Source organism: Mustelus asterias, chromosome 3 (assembly GCF_964213995.1).
Source record: "Mustelus asterias chromosome 3, sMusAst1.hap1.1, whole genome shotgun sequence".
In the NCBI taxonomy this organism is placed as follows: domain Eukaryota; kingdom Metazoa; phylum Chordata; class Chondrichthyes; order Carcharhiniformes; family Triakidae; genus Mustelus; species Mustelus asterias.
Genome location: NC_135803.1, coordinates 152,174,045 through 152,190,883, shown reverse-complemented (window position 1 = coordinate 152,190,883; position 16,839 = coordinate 152,174,045). Strand labels below are relative to the sequence as shown.

Genomic DNA, 16,839 nt, shown 5'->3' with positions numbered 1-16,839 from the left:
ACCAAGCATGCCGAATGCCTTCTTCATCGCTCTGTCCACCTGTGACTCCACTTTCAAGGAGCTGTGAACCTGTACCCCTAGATCTCTTTGTTCTGTAACTCTCCCCAACACCCTCCCATTACTTCAACATGCACATTGACTGGCAGACTCAAGTCGGTAAGGGTGGAATGGAGGAAGAGTTCTTAGAATGCTGTCGGGATAGTTTCCTTGAACAGCAGGTTACGGAACCGACGAGGGAACGAGCTATTTTGGATCTGGTATTGTGTAACGAGGTAGGTAGAATTAAGGATCTTATTGTGAAGGACCCTCTTGGGTCTAGTGACCACAATATGGTCGAATTTCTGATTCAGATGGAAGAGGAGAAAGTTTGGTCTCAAACCAGTGTCCTCTGTTTGAACAGAGGAAAATATGATAGGATGAGGGATGAATTGGCTAAGGTAGACTGGGAGAGCAGGCTGGCAGGTAGGATAGCTGAGGAACAGTGGAGGATTTTTAAGGAGATCCTTTTCAGTTCTCAGCAAAAATATATTCCAGCAAAAAACAAGGATTGTAAGAAAAGGGAGAACCAGCCGTGGATAACGAAGGAAATAAAGGAGAGTACTAAAATAAAAACAGCTGCGTACAGAGTGGCCAAAAATAGTGGAGAAACAAGTGATTGGGAAAAATTTAAGAAACAACAAAGAGAGACTAAGAAAGCGATAAAGAAAGGAAGGATAGACTATGAAGCTAGGCTAGCAATTAATATAAAAAATGATAGTAAAAGTTTTTATAAATATATAAAAAGGAATAGAGTGGCTAGAGTGAATGTTGGACCCTTGGAGGACGAGAGGGGGGAGTTAATAGTGGGAAATGAGGATATGGCTGAGTCTTTAAATACGTTTTTTGTGTCGGTCTTCACGGTGGAGGACACAAATAGTTTGCCAAATATTAACGATAGAGGGTTGGCAGCAGGAGAAATACTTAATACGATTAATGTTACCAGAGAGGCAGTGCTGGGTAGACTAATGGGACTGAAGGTGGACAAGTCCCCGGGTCCGGATGGAATGCATCCCAGGGTATTGAAAGAAATGTCAGAGGTAATAGTGGATGCGTTAGTGATTATTTATCAAAACTCGTTGCATTCTGGGGTAGTGCCGGTTGATTGGAAAACGGCTAATGTTACGCCGCTGTTTAAAAAAGGAAGGAGACAAAAGGCGGGTAACTATAGGCCGGTCAGCTTAACGTCTGTAGTAGGGAAAATGCTGGAATCCATTATTAAAGAGGAGATAGCAGGGCATCTGGATAGAAATGGTTCGATCAATCAGACGCAGCATGGATTCATGAGGGGAAAGTCGTGCTTGACGAACATGTTGGATTTTTATGAAGATGTGACGAGGGCGGTTGATGGAGGAGAACCGGTGGATGCGGTGTTTTTGGATTTCCAAAAGGCGTTTGATAAGGTGCCCCATAAAAGGCTGCTGAAGAAGATTAGGGCACACGGAGTTGGGGGTAGTGTGTTAAAGTGGATTGGGGACTGGCTATCCGACAGGAAGCAAAGAGTCGGAATAAATAGGTGTTTTTCCGGTTGGAGGAAGGTAACTAGTGGCATGCCGCAGGGATCGGTACTCGGGCCGCAACTGTTTACCATTTATATAGATGATCTGGAGGAGGGGACGGAGTGTAGGGTAACGAAGTTTGCAGACGACACAAAGATAAGTGGAAAAGTGAATCGTGTGGAGGACGGAGAAGATCTGCAGAGAGATTTGGACAGGCTGAGTGAGTGGGCGAGGATATGGCAAATGGAGTATAACGTTGAGAAATGCGAGGTTATACACTTTGGAGGAAATAATAACAAATGGGATTACTATCTCAATGGAAACAAATTAAAACATGCTACCGTGCAAAGGGACCTGGGGGTCCTTGTGCATGAGACGCAAAAGCCCAGTCTGCAGGTACAACAGGTGATCAAGAAGGCAAATGGGATGTTGGCCTATATTGCGAGGGGGATAGAATATAAAAGCAGGGATGTCTTGATGCACCTGTACAGGGCATTGGTGAGGCCGCAGCTGGAATACTGTGTGCAGTATTGGTCCCCTTATATGAGGAAGGATATATTGGCATTGGAGGGAGTGCAGAGAAGGTTCACCAGGTTGATACCGGAGATGAGGGGTTTGGATTATGAGGAGAGGCTGAGGAGATTGGGTTTGTACTCGTTGGAGTTTAGAAGGATGAGGGGGGATCTTATGGAGACTTATAAGATAATGCGGGGGCTGGATAGGGTGGAGGCGGAGAGATTCTTTCCACTTAGTAAGGAAGTTAAAACTAGAGGACACAGCCTCAAAATAAAGGGGGGTCGGTTTAAGACAGAGTTGAGGAGGAACTTCTTCTCCCAGAGGGTGGTGAATCTCTGGAATTCTCTGCCCACTGAGGTGGTGGAGGCTACCTCGCTGAATATGTTTAAAGCGCGGATGGACGGATTCCTGATCGGTAAGGGAATTAAGGGTTATGGGGATCAGGCGGGTAAGTGGTACTGATCCACGTCAGATCAGCCATGATCTTATTGAATGGCGGGGCAGGCTCAAGGGGCTAGATGGCCTACTCCTGCTCCTATTTCTTATGTTCTTATGTTCTTATTAACTGAGTAAGTCCTACCCGGGTTTGATCTACCTCGCATTTATCTAAATTAAACTCCATGTGCTATTCATCAGCCCGCTGGCCCAATTGATCAAGATCTCATTGCAATCCTAGATAACCTCTGCACTGTCCACTATGTCACCAATCTTGGCGTCATGTGCAAACTCCTTTCAACTGTTCCCCTTTTACCTTAAACCTATGTCCCCTAGTAATTGAAATTTCTACCCTGGTCCAGCCAGTCATGGTAAGTAGTCTCACAACACCAGGTTAAAGTCCAACAGGTTTATTTGGTAGCACAAGCTTTCGGAGTTCTCCCACTCACCTGATGAAGGAGCAGCGCTCCGAAAGCTCGTGCTACCAAATAAACCTGTTGGACTTTAACCTGGTGCTGTGAGACTTCTTACTGTGCTTATCCCAGTCCAACGCCGGCATCTCCACATCATGGCCAGCCAGTCATGCCAGGATCCAATTCACACAGAATAACGAAATGATCAAGGGCCAAATTTGACATAATTTCCGAGAGTAAAAAGGACCTCCTTTGACTCCGTACTTAGTTTCAGTCAGCTTTGGAACATTTTCTGTGATCTGGTGGTGACTGAGTGATACAATGACGGAATCTGATCAAAGCTCCTGTTGGCATTCAGTACTGGGCATGATGACCAGATGATGACTCCCCCCCCCCCATCCCTCCTGCCCCCACCTCCCCCCTTGCCCCCCCCTCCTGCCCCCACCTCCCCCCCCCCCCCACCCCACCTCCTGCCCCCACCTCCCCCCGCAACACTTTTAAAACACTGCACCATTGGAAGGTGCCAGGATCCGAGCACCCTCTCAGTGGTTTCTTTACCTGTTCTCCCTTTCTGCCAGGGAATCCGAGTCTCCCAGGAATACCGGGGTCACCCTGCATTCAAAGAAAATGCACAAAGTAAGGAACCAGGAAGGCACAGAATAAACACAAGCTTTTTTTTCCATTCACTCGTGGGACATGGGTGTCACTGGCTGGCCAGCATTTATTGCCGTCCCTAGTTGCCCTTGAAGGGCAGTTGAGAGTCAACCACATTGCTGTGGCTCTGGAGTCGCATGTAGGCCAGACCGGGTAAGGGTGGCAGATTTCCTTCCATAAAGGACATTCGTGAACCAGATGAGTTTTTCCGACAATCGACAATGGTTTCATGGTCATCAGTAGATTCTTAATTCCAGATATTTTTAATTAAATTCAAATTCCACCATCTGCCGTGGCAGGATTCAAACCCGGGTCCCCAGAACATTAGCTGGGTTTCTGGAATAATAGTCTAGTGATAATACCACTAGGCCATCGCCTCCCCAAGCTTGCCCGAGACAGGACTAAGATCTGTTTTTTTGTTACATAAGGATTGGGTGCAGTGACAATATAAATGGACAATGAGTGAAGTCACATCAGTCAGGCAAAATAGATGGAAAAGACAGGACTCAGCCTGTGAAGCATGCTCCGTCTTTTCTTCACTTTTCTATCCTTTCCAACCCAGGTCAGTGTAATGACTTCAATCAGGCCATTGAGATTGGCCAATTGGAATATGAGCTCCCTGATTAAGGAGTCCTTCCGTGCCTCTGGGCACCGCAGGGACGGGGGTGTATATTGACCCCCATAATCATATTTTAATTTGATGTTTTAAGTTTCCTTTTCGCTTTGCCTTTTGTTTTGGGCGGTTCCCCTCCTTTTGGGGAGCTGCCCCTTTTGAGTTGTCCCCGAGTTAGTTTGATTTCGTTTATTTGGTTGGACAACAAAAGATATCCCTGATTAAGGAGTCAATTGATGGCCCAATCAGGGAGTCTTTTCCTTGTATTTAACCGGGAGCGTCAGTTACTCTGGCACTCCCAAAGGTAGACCGCTGACTGCGAGGACTCTGTGTACTGCTGTTGGAATTGGAAATAAAGGGATTTTGGTGAAGGGACTTCTGCCCCGAAGACTTATTACAGTCAGGAAGGAATTCCTCACACACAAGGGGAGTGGAAATCTGGAATCTTCCCTCATGAAACTGCTGAGATTGGATAATTCCAAAGCCGAGATTGACAGATTTTGATTAGTTAAGGCTATTTTGGGATATGGAGTCAGGATGGGTGATGTACAGATCACCCTTTCCTCCTGTAAATCTTGATATAAAAATGAAAATCTAGATCTTAGCTTCACATGTCCATCCGGTGCTATTTTAACCATTATAATTTTAATGATGAAATTAACCAGTTCACACTCCAACACTCCACCTCCAAACCTCAGGCTTAAATTACTTGTTTCCATTTTAATTTTATTTCTACTTAATTTTAAAAATAAATTACCAGATTAAATCTTTGTGCCCAGTTCTTACCTTGCTTCCCTTCTCTCCATCATTACCACAGGCACCTTTCACCCCTCTGTCACCCTGGAAAATAAATGGACGATTGTAGCTCTTTAGTGTATATTGGCTCTTTATGTATACCAGCCTTGAGTGTGTACCGGCCCTGTGTGTGTACCGGCCCTGTGTGTGTACCGGCCCTGTGTGTGTACCGGCCCTGTGTGTGTACCGGCCCTGTGTGTGTGTACCGGCCCTGTGTGTGTGTACCGGCCCTGTGTGTGTACCGGCCCTGTGTGTGTGTACCGGCCCTGTGTGTGTGTACCGGCCCTGTGTGTGTGTACCGGCCCTGTGTGTGTGTACCGGCCCTGTGTGTGTGTACCGGCCCTGTGTGTGTGTACCGGCTCTGTGTGTGTACCGGCCCTGTGTGTGTACCGGCCCTGTGTGTGTACCGGCCCTGTGTGTGTACCGGCCCTGTGTGTGTACCGGCCCTTTCCTGCAACAGCAGATGTCTTTAAGGTCTATACATGGCATGTGAAAAACACCTTAGGGACCGTGCAAATAATGCTGCTCGTCCCAAATCTGTTCCTGATAGTTGTGAAGTGGACTTTGGGATTGAACCTCGGCAAGGCCTGGGATTGTCCAGGGAATTCCAGTGCTGTGGGTTTTTCCTCCACAACCATTAAAGGTTTCGCTGCTGCACGGTGAAGTCGGCTAATTCACAATTGCTCACACATCGGAAATAAATTTACAAAGAATAAAGAAAGAACAGTAAAACACAGGAACAGGCCTTTCGGCCCTCCAAGCCTGTGCTGATCATGATGCCCTAACTAAACTAAACAAAACCTTCTGCCCTTACTCAGTGCGTATCCCTCTATTCCCTCCCTATTCATGCACCCATCCAGGTACCTCTTAAATGTTGCTAATGTACCTGCTTCCACCACCTCCTCTGGCAGCGCGTTCCAGGCACCCACCACTCTCTGCGTGAAAAACTTCCCCCACACTCCTCCCTTAAACTTTCCCCCTCTCACCTTGAACCTGTGCCCCCTTGTAATTGGCTCTTCCACCCTGGGGAAAAAGCCTCTGACTCTCCACCCTATCTATGCCTCTCATAATTTTGTTGACCTCTATCAGGTCTCCCCTCAGCCTCCGTCTTTCCAATGAAAACAATCCTAGTTTATTCAACCTCTCCTCATAGCCAACGCCCTTGAGACCAGACAACATCCTGGTGAACCTTCTTTGCACTCTGTCCAAAACTTCCATGTCCTTCTGGTAGTGTGATGACCAGAACTGCACGGCGATACTCCAGACAAGGCCTAAGCAAGGTTTTATATAGCTGCAACATGATTTCCCAACTCCTGTATTCAATACAGCTTGATCAATGTGACTCAGTTGCCCCCAGTCACTGCCATCAGGTGACAGGACTGCAAATATTAACAATACAGCTCACTATTCCAACTTTGAAATGTCACTTGTACACCCAATTCAAGCTTCACTGAAGTCAATGTGGTTTAAAGATTTCACACATGCCCCTTGTGACATTGCCACAAGACTAGAAGACATAGGAGTAGAATTAGGCTACTCGACCCATTGAGACTGCTCCGCCATTCAGTCATGGCTGCTATTTTCCTCAGTAATTGCCCACAATTACTTACTTTGACACCTCTCAGCCCAGCTTCTCCCACCTCACCGCGGTTTCCTTTGACTCCATCAACGCCATCCTTTCCTGGCAATCCCTATAAAAAAATCCACCCAGAAAAAAAGTAAGTTAGCAGGTAGTAACAGAGGTCAAGAATGGCATCTCTGTTAAAGTCTACTGGTGAACAGAATGATAACAGCTACAGAGAAGGAGCACATTTCCTATCAGCCGTTAATAATGAACTCAGAAAAGATCAAGGATCTATGCCCATTGGTTAAGATTCAATGTCCCATCATGTGGTGTATCCTGCGGCGAGTAACTCACCTCCTGACTTCTCAATGCTTGACCATCATGTAGAAGACACAAGTCAGCAGTGTGATGGAATACTCCCCACTTGCCTGGATGGGTATAGCTCGAACAACACTCAAGAAGCTCGACACCATCCAGGACAAAGCAGCCACTTGATTGCTTCCCCCTCCACAAATATTCAATCCTTCCACCACCGATGCACAGTAGCAGCCGTGTGCACCATCTACAAGAGGCACTACAGGAACATGGTGGCACAATGGTTAGCTTTGCTGCCTCACAGTGCCAGGGACCCAGGTTCTATTCCCAGCTTGGGTCACTGTCTGTGCGGAGTCTACACGTTAGAACAAAGAACAATATGGAACAGGCCCTTCGGCCCTCCAAGCCCGTGCCGCTCCCTGGTCCAAACTAGACCATTCTTTTGTATCCCTCCATTCCCACTCCGTTCATATGGCTATCTAGATAAGTCTTAAACGTTCCCAGTGTGTCCGCCTCCACCACCTTGCCCGGCAGCGCATTCCAGGCCCCCACCACCCTCTGTGTAAAATACGTCCTTCTGATATCTGTGTTAAACCTCCCCCCCTTCACCTTGAACCTATGACCCCTCGTGAACGTCACCACCGACCTGGGAAAAAGCTTCCCACCGTCCACCCTATCTATGCCTTTCATAATTTTATACACCTCTATTAAGTCTCCCCTCATCCTCCGTCATTCCAGGGAGAACAACCCCAGTTTACCCAATCTCTCCTCATAACTAAGCCCCTCCATACCAGGCAACGTCCTGGTAAACCTCCTCTGTACTCTCTCCAAAGCACGTTCTCCTCGTGTCTGCATGGGTTTCCTCCGGGTGCTCCAGTTTCTTCCCACAGTCCAAAGATGTGCTGTTTAGGTTGATTGGCCACACTAAATTGCCCTTTAGTGTCCCGGGATGCATAGGTTAGAGGGATTAGCAAGGTAAATGTGTGGGGTTATGGAGGTAGGGCCTGGGGTGAGATTGTTGTCGGTGGAGACTCGATGGGCCGAATGGCCTCCTTCTGCACTGTAGGATTCTATGAATGATCTTAAAAGGATTCATAACCCCAGAATAAATCTTTCCATTCGCGCAGTTGCTCAGGCAATGGGCAGGGTGGCACACTGTTGGTCCTTATTATCTGAACGCGATCCTTTACAATTTGTAACATTTCCTTACCATTACCATTCCGTACCACCTAATTAGGTGCATTGACCCGAACAGGCGCCCAAGTGTGGCGACTAGGGGAATTTCACAGTAACTTCATTGCAGTGTTAATGTAAGCCTATTTGTGACTATTAAAAAAAAGTTTATTTATATTTCTGAATTCAGACGAGTCACCAACGGACATCTTATTTTTAATTATTTCTTGGGACCTGGGTGACATTGGCAAGGCCAGCATTTGTTTCCCATCCCTAATTGAATGATTCACTTGGCCATTTCCGAGGGCAGCTGAGAATCAATTACATTGCTGTGACGCTGGAGTCACATGCAGGCCAGACCAGGTAAGGATGGCAGATTTCCTTCCCTCAAAGGGGCATTAGTCCCTTTTAAAAAGCATTTAGACAGTTACATGGGTAAGATGGGTATCGAGGGATATGGGCCAAATGCGGGCAATTGGGACTCGCTTAGTGGCTAAAAAAAAGGGGCGGCATGGACAAGTTGGGCAGAAGGGCCTGTGTCCATGCTGTAAACTTCTATGACTCTAGTGAATCAAATGGATTTCTACAGCAATTGACAATGGTCATCAATAGACTTTTAATTCCAGATTTCTATTTTTAATTAAATTCAAATTCCACCATCTGCCCAAGGTGGGATTTGAACCCGGTCTCCAAAGCATTACCCAGGGTCACTGGATTCCAATCCAGTGACAATACTACTATGCCACCAAACCCCCAACCCCAGCTTATCCCACCTTCAAACATTTCACGCATTAATTGATATCTGGCGAAACAAACAAAGAAAGTGCTTTGAAGGAGCAACTTGCATTAAAATGGAGCTTCTCATGTCTTCAGAATGTCCCTAAATGCTTTAGAGCCAATGAAATACTTTGTTGGTTTAGCTCAGTTGACTGGACGGCTAGTTTGTGATGCGGGGTGAAGCTAAAGGCATGGGTTCAGTTCCCGTACCAGCTGAGGTTATCCATGAAGGCCCCGCTTTCTCAACCTGCCCCTCGCCTGAGGTGTGGTGACCCTCAGGTTAAATCACCACCAGTCAAATCTCTCTCAAAAAGGGAGAGCAGCTGATGGCCCTCTGTGACTATGGCGTCTTTGCCTTACTTTGGAAGTTTAGTCACTGTTGCCATGTAAGAAATGAGGCAGTCAATTTGCCCACCGTAAGCTCCACCATCAACACTGTTAATGGTACAGCATTGGGGAGAGTTACAGAACAAAGAGATATTGGGGTACAGGTTCATAGCTTCTTGAAAGTGGAGTCACAGGTAGACAGAGTGGTGAAGAAGGCGTTCGGCATGCTTGGTTTCATTGGTCAGAACATTGGATACAGGAATTGGGACGTCTTGTTGAAGTTGTACAAGACATTGGTAAGGCCACACTTGGAATACTGTGTACAGTTCTGGTCACCCTATAATAGAAAGGATATTATTAAACTAGAAAGAGTGCAGGAAGGATTCACTAGGATACTACTGAGACTTGATGGTTTGAGTTATAAGGAGAGGTTGGATAGACTGGGACTTTTTTCCTCAGGAGCGTAGGAGGCTTAGGGCTGATCTTATAGAGGTCTATGAAATAATGAGGGGCATAGATAGGGTAGATAGTCAATATCTTTCCCAAATGAGAGGGCATAGGTTTAAGGTGAGAGGGGAGAGATACAAAAGGGTCCAGAGGGGCAACTTTTTTCACACAGAGGGTGGTGAGTGTCTGGAATAAGCTGCCAGAGGCAGTAGTTGAGGTGGGGACAATTTTGTCTTTTAAAAAGCATTTAGACAGTTACATGGGTAAGATGGGTATAGCGGGATATGGGCCAAATGCGGGCAATTGGGACTAGCCTAGTGGTTAAAAAAATGGGCAGCATGGACAAGTTGGGCCGAAGGGCCTGTCTCCATGCTGTAAACCTCTATGACTCTGTCGCTGTCGCTGTTTTTTTGAATGATGTTGGTGGAGGGATATTTATTAGGCAGGGTACTGCGGAGAACTTCCCTGCACTATTTCAAACACAAAGGAGATCATCTTTATTGATGGTTTAAGATGCTTGTCTACAAGACAATCATTTCGGCTGTGTGGCTTCTTCCCACTATTCAAAGCTATAGCAGTTTGCAAAAGCAAACAGCACTGTTGCCAAGGCATCCTCCATGAGTTAACTGATTAACATTTCACAATATCACAGTTATCAGGCTGATTTGACCTTCACTGGCTTAGCACTGCAATAGAATACTGAATTTAACACAACAGAAATATTATCAATTTTGAAAGATTCTAGCTCAGTCAACACAAGCAAAGATGTGGGATCGTACAGAGCAAATTCGAGACAGAGGCCAGATGTTTACCGGCCGCCCTCCCCGGAATCGGGGCGGGCGAGGCACGCAGAACGGCATTCTCCATTGGCCTCGGATGGGATCTTACGAGCCTCGGGCGGGTGAGACACTCGGAAATTACTGACAAACAGCGGGAAGAGATTCCCAGGAAAAATGGTTAAAACGAGGAACCTTGACTCAATTGTGAAAGTGCGATTGGTATTCTGGAAGAATGAATTCAATTGATTTATTATTATTGTCACATGTATTATGAAACAGTGAAAAGTATTGTTTCTTGCACGTTATACAGACAAAGCATACCATACATAGAGGAGGAGGAAAGGAGAGGGTGCAGAATATGGGGTTGCAGTTACACATAGGGTCAAGAGAAAGGTCAGCTTAATATTCAAAGTCTGATGGCAGCAGGGAAGAAGCTGCTTTTGAGTCGGTCAGTACGTGATCTCAGACTTTCATATCTTTTACCCGACGGAAGAAGGTGGAAGAGAGAATGTCCGGGGTGCGTGGGATCCTTGATTATGCTGGCTGCTTTTCTGAGGCAGTGGGAAGTGTAGACAGAGTCAATGGATGGGAGGCTGGTTTGAGTGATGGATTGGGCTTCATTCACAATCCTTTGCAGCTTCTTGCGGTCTTGGTCTGAGCAGGAGCCATACAAAGAGATCAAAATTGTCGGGACTTGAGGAGCTGAGATTGGGACAGAGGAGACTGAGTGGAGATTGGGGTGAACAAGATGATGACATGTTTGGATGTGGTTGAGAATGAAGCCCAATGATAATGAAGGGGCTGGATAGGGTAGAGGTGGAGAGATTCTTTCCACTTAGAAGGGAAACCAGAACTAGAGGGCACAGCCTCAAAATAAGGGGGGGCCGGTTCAGAACAGAGTTGAGGGGGAACTTCTTCTCTCAGAGGGTAGTGAATCTCTGGAATTCTCTGCCCATTGAAGTGGTGGAGGCTTCCTCGTTGAATATGTTTAAATCACGGGTAGATAGTTTTCTGATCGATAAGGGAATTAGGGGATATGGGGAGCAGGCGGGTAAGTGGAACTGATTCGCTTCAGATCAGCCATGATCTTGTTGAATGGCGGGGCAGGCTCGAAGGGCCAGATGGCCTACTCCTGCTCCTATTTCTTATGTTCTTAGAAGGAAAAGTTGCTCCCGTTAGCTCACGGACTAGGCGACAAAGATTTGAGGTTTTGTGCAAGTTAAGCTGGGGGGGAGGTGGAATGAGAGAAAGAACATTTTTAAACAGTGAGTGATAATGACTTAGAACTTGCTGCTTATGAAGATGGTGGAAGCGGAGATGGTGAATGGAAAATGGATGAGCAGTTGGGGGGCATTAAACTTGGGAAGATGGCAGGGATAGAACAGGCAATGGAACTGACCATTTTTCTGCAGAGAGCCGGGTGTAGACTAGATGTTTGAAAATCTATCCATTCATGGGATGTGGGCGTCATTGGCTAGACCAGCATTTATTGCCCATCCCTAATTGCCCCTTGGGAAAGTGGTAGTGAGCTGCCCTCTTGAATCGCTGCAGTCCATGTGGTGTAGGTACAGCCACAGTGCTGTTAGGAAGGGAATTCCAGGATTCTGACCCAGTGACAGTGAAAGAACGGCCAATATATTTCCAAGTCAGGATGGTGAGTGACCTGGAGAGGAACCTCCAACCAGTGGCCAAGTTGCTGCCTATGATGGGCTTAATGGCTTCCTATGTGCTGTAAGGCCTCTATAACTCTGTGCACTCTTCAGAGCAGGGATGACTGAGGGGTGATTTAAAAGAGATGTTCAAAACTCTGAACCTTTTTTACACAGATAGGGAGTAACTGGTGCCACTGGTCGGAAGGCCAGGAATGGGAGGACACAGACTTAACATATGTGGCAAAAAAAACCAGAGGGAGATGTGGGGATTTTATTTATGCAGCAGGTTGTCATGATCTGGAATGTGCTGCCTCAAAGTCCAAATCCAGTAATACCTTTCACTGGAAAATAGGAGCAGGAGGAGACCATTCAGCCCTTCCAGCCTGCTCTGTCATTCATGAAGATCATGGCTGATCATTGACTCAGCAGCCTGATCCCACCTTCCCCCCCATATCCTTTAATCCCTTTTGCCCCAGGGAACCTCAAAATGGAACGACATGCAGGGCAGAGAGGTGAGGCTAATTAGATAACTCTTTCACAGAGTTGGTTTGAGAGCCACTGGGATAAACTTAAGACCACTCCTTCCAGATCTTGCCAGCAGTGAACCAGACAAGCATTCTTTCTGGTTGTATCACAGCTTGGTATGGCTCCTGCTCTGCCCAAGACCGCAAGGAACTACAAAAGGTCTTGAATGTAGCCCAATCCATCACGCAAACCAGCCTCCCATCCATTGACTGTCTACACTTCCCGCTGCCTCAGCAAAGCAGCCAGCATAATTAAGGACCCCACGCACCCCGGACATTCTCTCTTCCACCTTCTTCCGTCGGGAAAAAGATACAAAAGTCTGAGGTCACGTACCAACCGACTCAAGAACAGCTTCTTCCCTGCTGCCGTCAGACTTTTGAATGGACTTACCTTGCATTCAGTTGATCTTTCTCTACACCCTAGCTATGACTGTAACACTACATTCTGCACTCTCTCTCCTTTCCTTTTCTATGAATGGTATGCTTTGTCTGTATAGCGCGCAAGAAACAATACCTTTCACTGTATATTAATACATGTGACAATAATGAATCAAATTGAGTCAAGAAACAAAATAGGGAACAGCGAGGAAATTAAGGTCGTGCTTAATTCTGCTTTCATGTACTTTCCAGTCATGTAGGTTAAAGTGATCCCAGCACAATGCTTGACTGAGGTAGAGGTTTTAAGCTAATCGGTTATATTGTTATACCGCGATAGAGAACGAGGAATAGGACTTCGATGTACAGGGTGCTGGAAGGAATTCCGTAAATCTTACCAGTTTTCCTGGTTTCCCTGCTTCACCTGCCTCCCCCTGGCAACACAAACAAACAAGAGTTTAGTCAAGTTTTAGACTCGAGTGGGAAAGATTTTTTCCACGTTCGAACTCAGACAGCAAGTGTCATCAGGGAGTTCTGTCATTATATCCCGGACCGGCCGACCTAATTTAACGGCTGGAATCCTCCAACCTCGCTGGGATTCTCCGGTCCCGCCGCAGGGAATGAAGATTTGGCTGAGCGCCAAATTCTCATTGGTAGCCGTCGCGGGGGTGAATGAGACTGGAGAATTCCGCTAACGTCTCCGGGTCCGTGACCGGAACAAGCACTGCCCCATCCTCACAGAAAAAAGGGACAGCAAAGCAAAAGAAAATGTTCCCAGGGGATAGATCAAGGTAGACTGAGGCTGGAATTCTCCAGCTGTTCACGCCCTGCCACCTGCGAGGATGGAGAATCTGGCGCTCAGCCAAATCTCTGTTCACTGCAACGGGACAGGAGAATCCTGGCTGCGAGTGGGATCGGAGAACCCAACCCAGAGGCAAGGTGGGAATTTATCCTGAGAGGGACTGTGCTGGGAACGTACTGAGAGACTGGACAGAAAACCATCAAACAAATTCTATAATTACAGCAAGACCAACAAACGCAATGAGAAGGGTTTGACACTAACAGTGTGACAAAAAAGTAACAGGAAGATGATGAATGTAACCATATTATATTGCAGATATTTAATCATCTCTTGATTCCAGTTACGTTGTTAGATTGAACATCCTTCCCAATCTAATCCCAGGATGTGGGAAAGCCTGGCCAGCAAGGCCCAATGCTGCATGGCTGCACAGTTATCAGCAATGGAGCGCAAAACGGGATTCCTCATCTGTCTTTAATTGCAAAGTTAGACCAGTGCTTGAAGTTACTTCCTCGGCTGGAAGGAAGCGGTGGGGCAGAATCTTATGGGAATAACGAGAGTCTTGGCTGCAGGCTGTCGACAGTCCCGTGTTGCCTCTCTTTGGGAATGCCTGCTGCATCTTGTCCCACAGGCCAGCAGCGAGGCTTCCCCAGGGTCAAAAACTTGGAGAGTGGTGGGGGGGAGGGGGTGTTGTGGTGGGAGGGGGGAGGGTGGGGGTGGGTGGGTGGGTGCTGGAGTCCTGCCTGCCAAGAGGTTCCAGCCAATCAGAGGATGATAGCTCTATTGAAACAGTGGCTCTCTCGCTAATGCACCCACCCGGGGCTCAGGATTGTCCCTGGATCGAAGAGCGGGGGCGAGTGAGGGCACGAGGGAGTCGACAGGAAAGGGGGATTGGCAGCAAGGGCACAGGGGGAGGGGTAACTTTCAGTGGGCTCTCCACTCGCAGATGCTGAGTCCTCAATCAGGCATGGAGAATCTTGGGAAATATGAACAAGGGAGCACCCCTGGGTGCCCACAAGCTACCCCACACAGGCTTTCCCGTCGTGCCCCAGATGATGAACTCCTCGCCCGCTACTAAGTAAACACCAGCGACAGTAGGATGATGCTCTTGCCCACATTAGGCCCTCAGTTGGCGGCAGGGTTGGAAGAGCATTCATGACCCTTCTCTCCAAGGATTCTCCAAGGGGCTTCATTGGAGAATGGATTCTGGCCCAGTCACAGAGAGGTTCGCCTCGGAGTTCTGGCACCAGTGCTGTAAATCCATGGAACGCTATGTTGGGTCAGCATTGAGGGCGGAATGGAATAAAGGCTTTAAGATGAGGTAGGGGTGCAAAGTTCTGATGAAAGGTTATCATTATCTGTTTCCCTCTCTCTCAGCCTGACCCGCTGAGCACTTTCCATCTTTAGTTTTGGAGACTCTGGCATTAGCCTCCAACGATTTGGGCAATCTTGTAGAGTTGGCATTAGGATAATGGCCTGAGTTTCATGCAAGGCGGGCACGTGAAGTCAGCGGGCATGGGCGCTGATATAGAATCCACTCCCGGACAAGATCAGATTCTCAATGCGATTTTTCGCTGGGTGGCCAATTAAGTCCTGCACGGCATGAAACACGTCGTCCGATTGGCCTGTCCGTGCGGGTGGGCGGGGTCGGAATGAGTTGGGCGCTGGGACCAATAATATCTCCCAGGACTTGGATAACTTCAATTAAACTTCTAGTGGAAAACGATAGGTCCCTCAAAATGGAAACCAATCAGGTGTTAATACCGTGGCTTTTCGGTTCTGAACCAATCCTGATTAAAACCTTCACTGACTCAATGTATTTGTATATAGTTGTCCTGACATATGCATTGACAATCTATAGGATCTTCCCACTGACCCAACTAAACCTTGTAGCAGCAGTAAGGAAGCTGTAAATCGCTGGGTTATAATGCAAAGTGCCACTAATTCAACTCAATTTCCCATAAAATGTAATTTCATTCGTGACCTGCTCAAAGCTGCGATATCTGTCCTGGAGAGAGGGAGGACCTCACAGTGTTACATCTTGGTGTGGTTTTTAGTGCAGTGTTTGAAAGGCTAACAGAAGGTTCACCAAACGCTGCTGCATATATAGGTGTAAGAATAAAGCAAAACATGAAGTTATGCAATATCTTGAAGTCCAGGTCAAGTAGATGGCCGTAGTCCTATAATCGCTTGGCTAAAATATGGAATAGAACACAAGACAGTACCTTTTGTCCCCCGGGGCCTCTGGCTCCCGGGAATCCCATCGAGCCTTTGTCTCCTTGTTCGCCTTTGGGTCCCTGGGCAGGAGAAATAATCAGACACAACACTTAGACCAGGGACATAGTAAAACAAACAGTTACCATTGGCATCTTACTCATCCCTAGGAACAGTTTGACTGCTCAACGCTCAGTTTTTGCAATAAGGATTAGGTAGTTTATGTGGAAGAGAACAAAAGACTGGCCACTTGGGTTTGATAGAATTGGCTCAAATCTTACAGGGTGAATCAATGGTTTGCATGTTGAATCCTAAACAAGAAGCAGCAATGTCAGAGGGATCAGGAGGAAGTTTGTGGTTATGTGAGCCCTTGTGGTGGAGTGCATATTGTCTTGAGGAACCATCTACTCACTCATCCACCCTCGCCTTCTGCTCCTTTCTTTGTTGTCACCAGCATCCTTCATACCGAGAATGCAAGGTTCCATTGGCCACCCAAGAGTAGAAGAGCAGAAAGTGACACTCGCTGTTATATCACTTACACCTTCATTCCAATTCTCCAAGTATCAGTATCTGACAGGTTGGATGACTTGTGCATATCAACAAATGCCAGTTTCAAACTCTGTGTGTGTCTGACATACCTAAATGTATCTCAGCTTGTACCATAGAATCCATACAGTGCAGAAGGAGGCCATTTGGCCCTTTGAATCTGCATCACCTCTCAGACAGAGTGTTTTAGCCAGGCCCTCTTCCCCCACCCTATCCCCATAACCCCACACATTTATCATGGCTAATCCATCTAACCGACACATCTTGGGATACAAAGGGACAAGTTTTATTTCACTATGGCCAATCCACCTATCCTGCATATCTTTGTATCTTGTACTCATTCCAAGGGTGTGGCATCACTGGCAATCAATGCCCATTCCTAGCTT

The 16,839-nt window shown here is 47.0% G+C and overlaps 1 protein-coding gene across 1 annotated transcript in view; it reads right to left on the bottom strand.

Annotated features, from left to right (window-relative positions):
- The window catches only part of LOC144491893 (uncharacterized), a 181,783-nt gene that overhangs the window by 17,404 nt on the left and 147,540 nt on the right, over positions 1-16,839 (bottom strand). The window contains exons 66-70 of the mRNA XM_078210184.1: positions 15,919-15,990; positions 13,293-13,328; positions 6,572-6,652; positions 4,953-5,006; positions 3,458-3,511 (exon numbers count right to left, since the gene is read on the bottom strand). Coding sequence (XP_078066310.1) covers positions 3,458-3,511; positions 4,953-5,006; positions 6,572-6,652; positions 13,293-13,328; positions 15,919-15,990 — 297 coding nt within the window. The remainder of the gene's footprint in view (positions 1-3,457; positions 3,512-4,952; positions 5,007-6,571; positions 6,653-13,292; positions 13,329-15,918; positions 15,991-16,839) is intronic.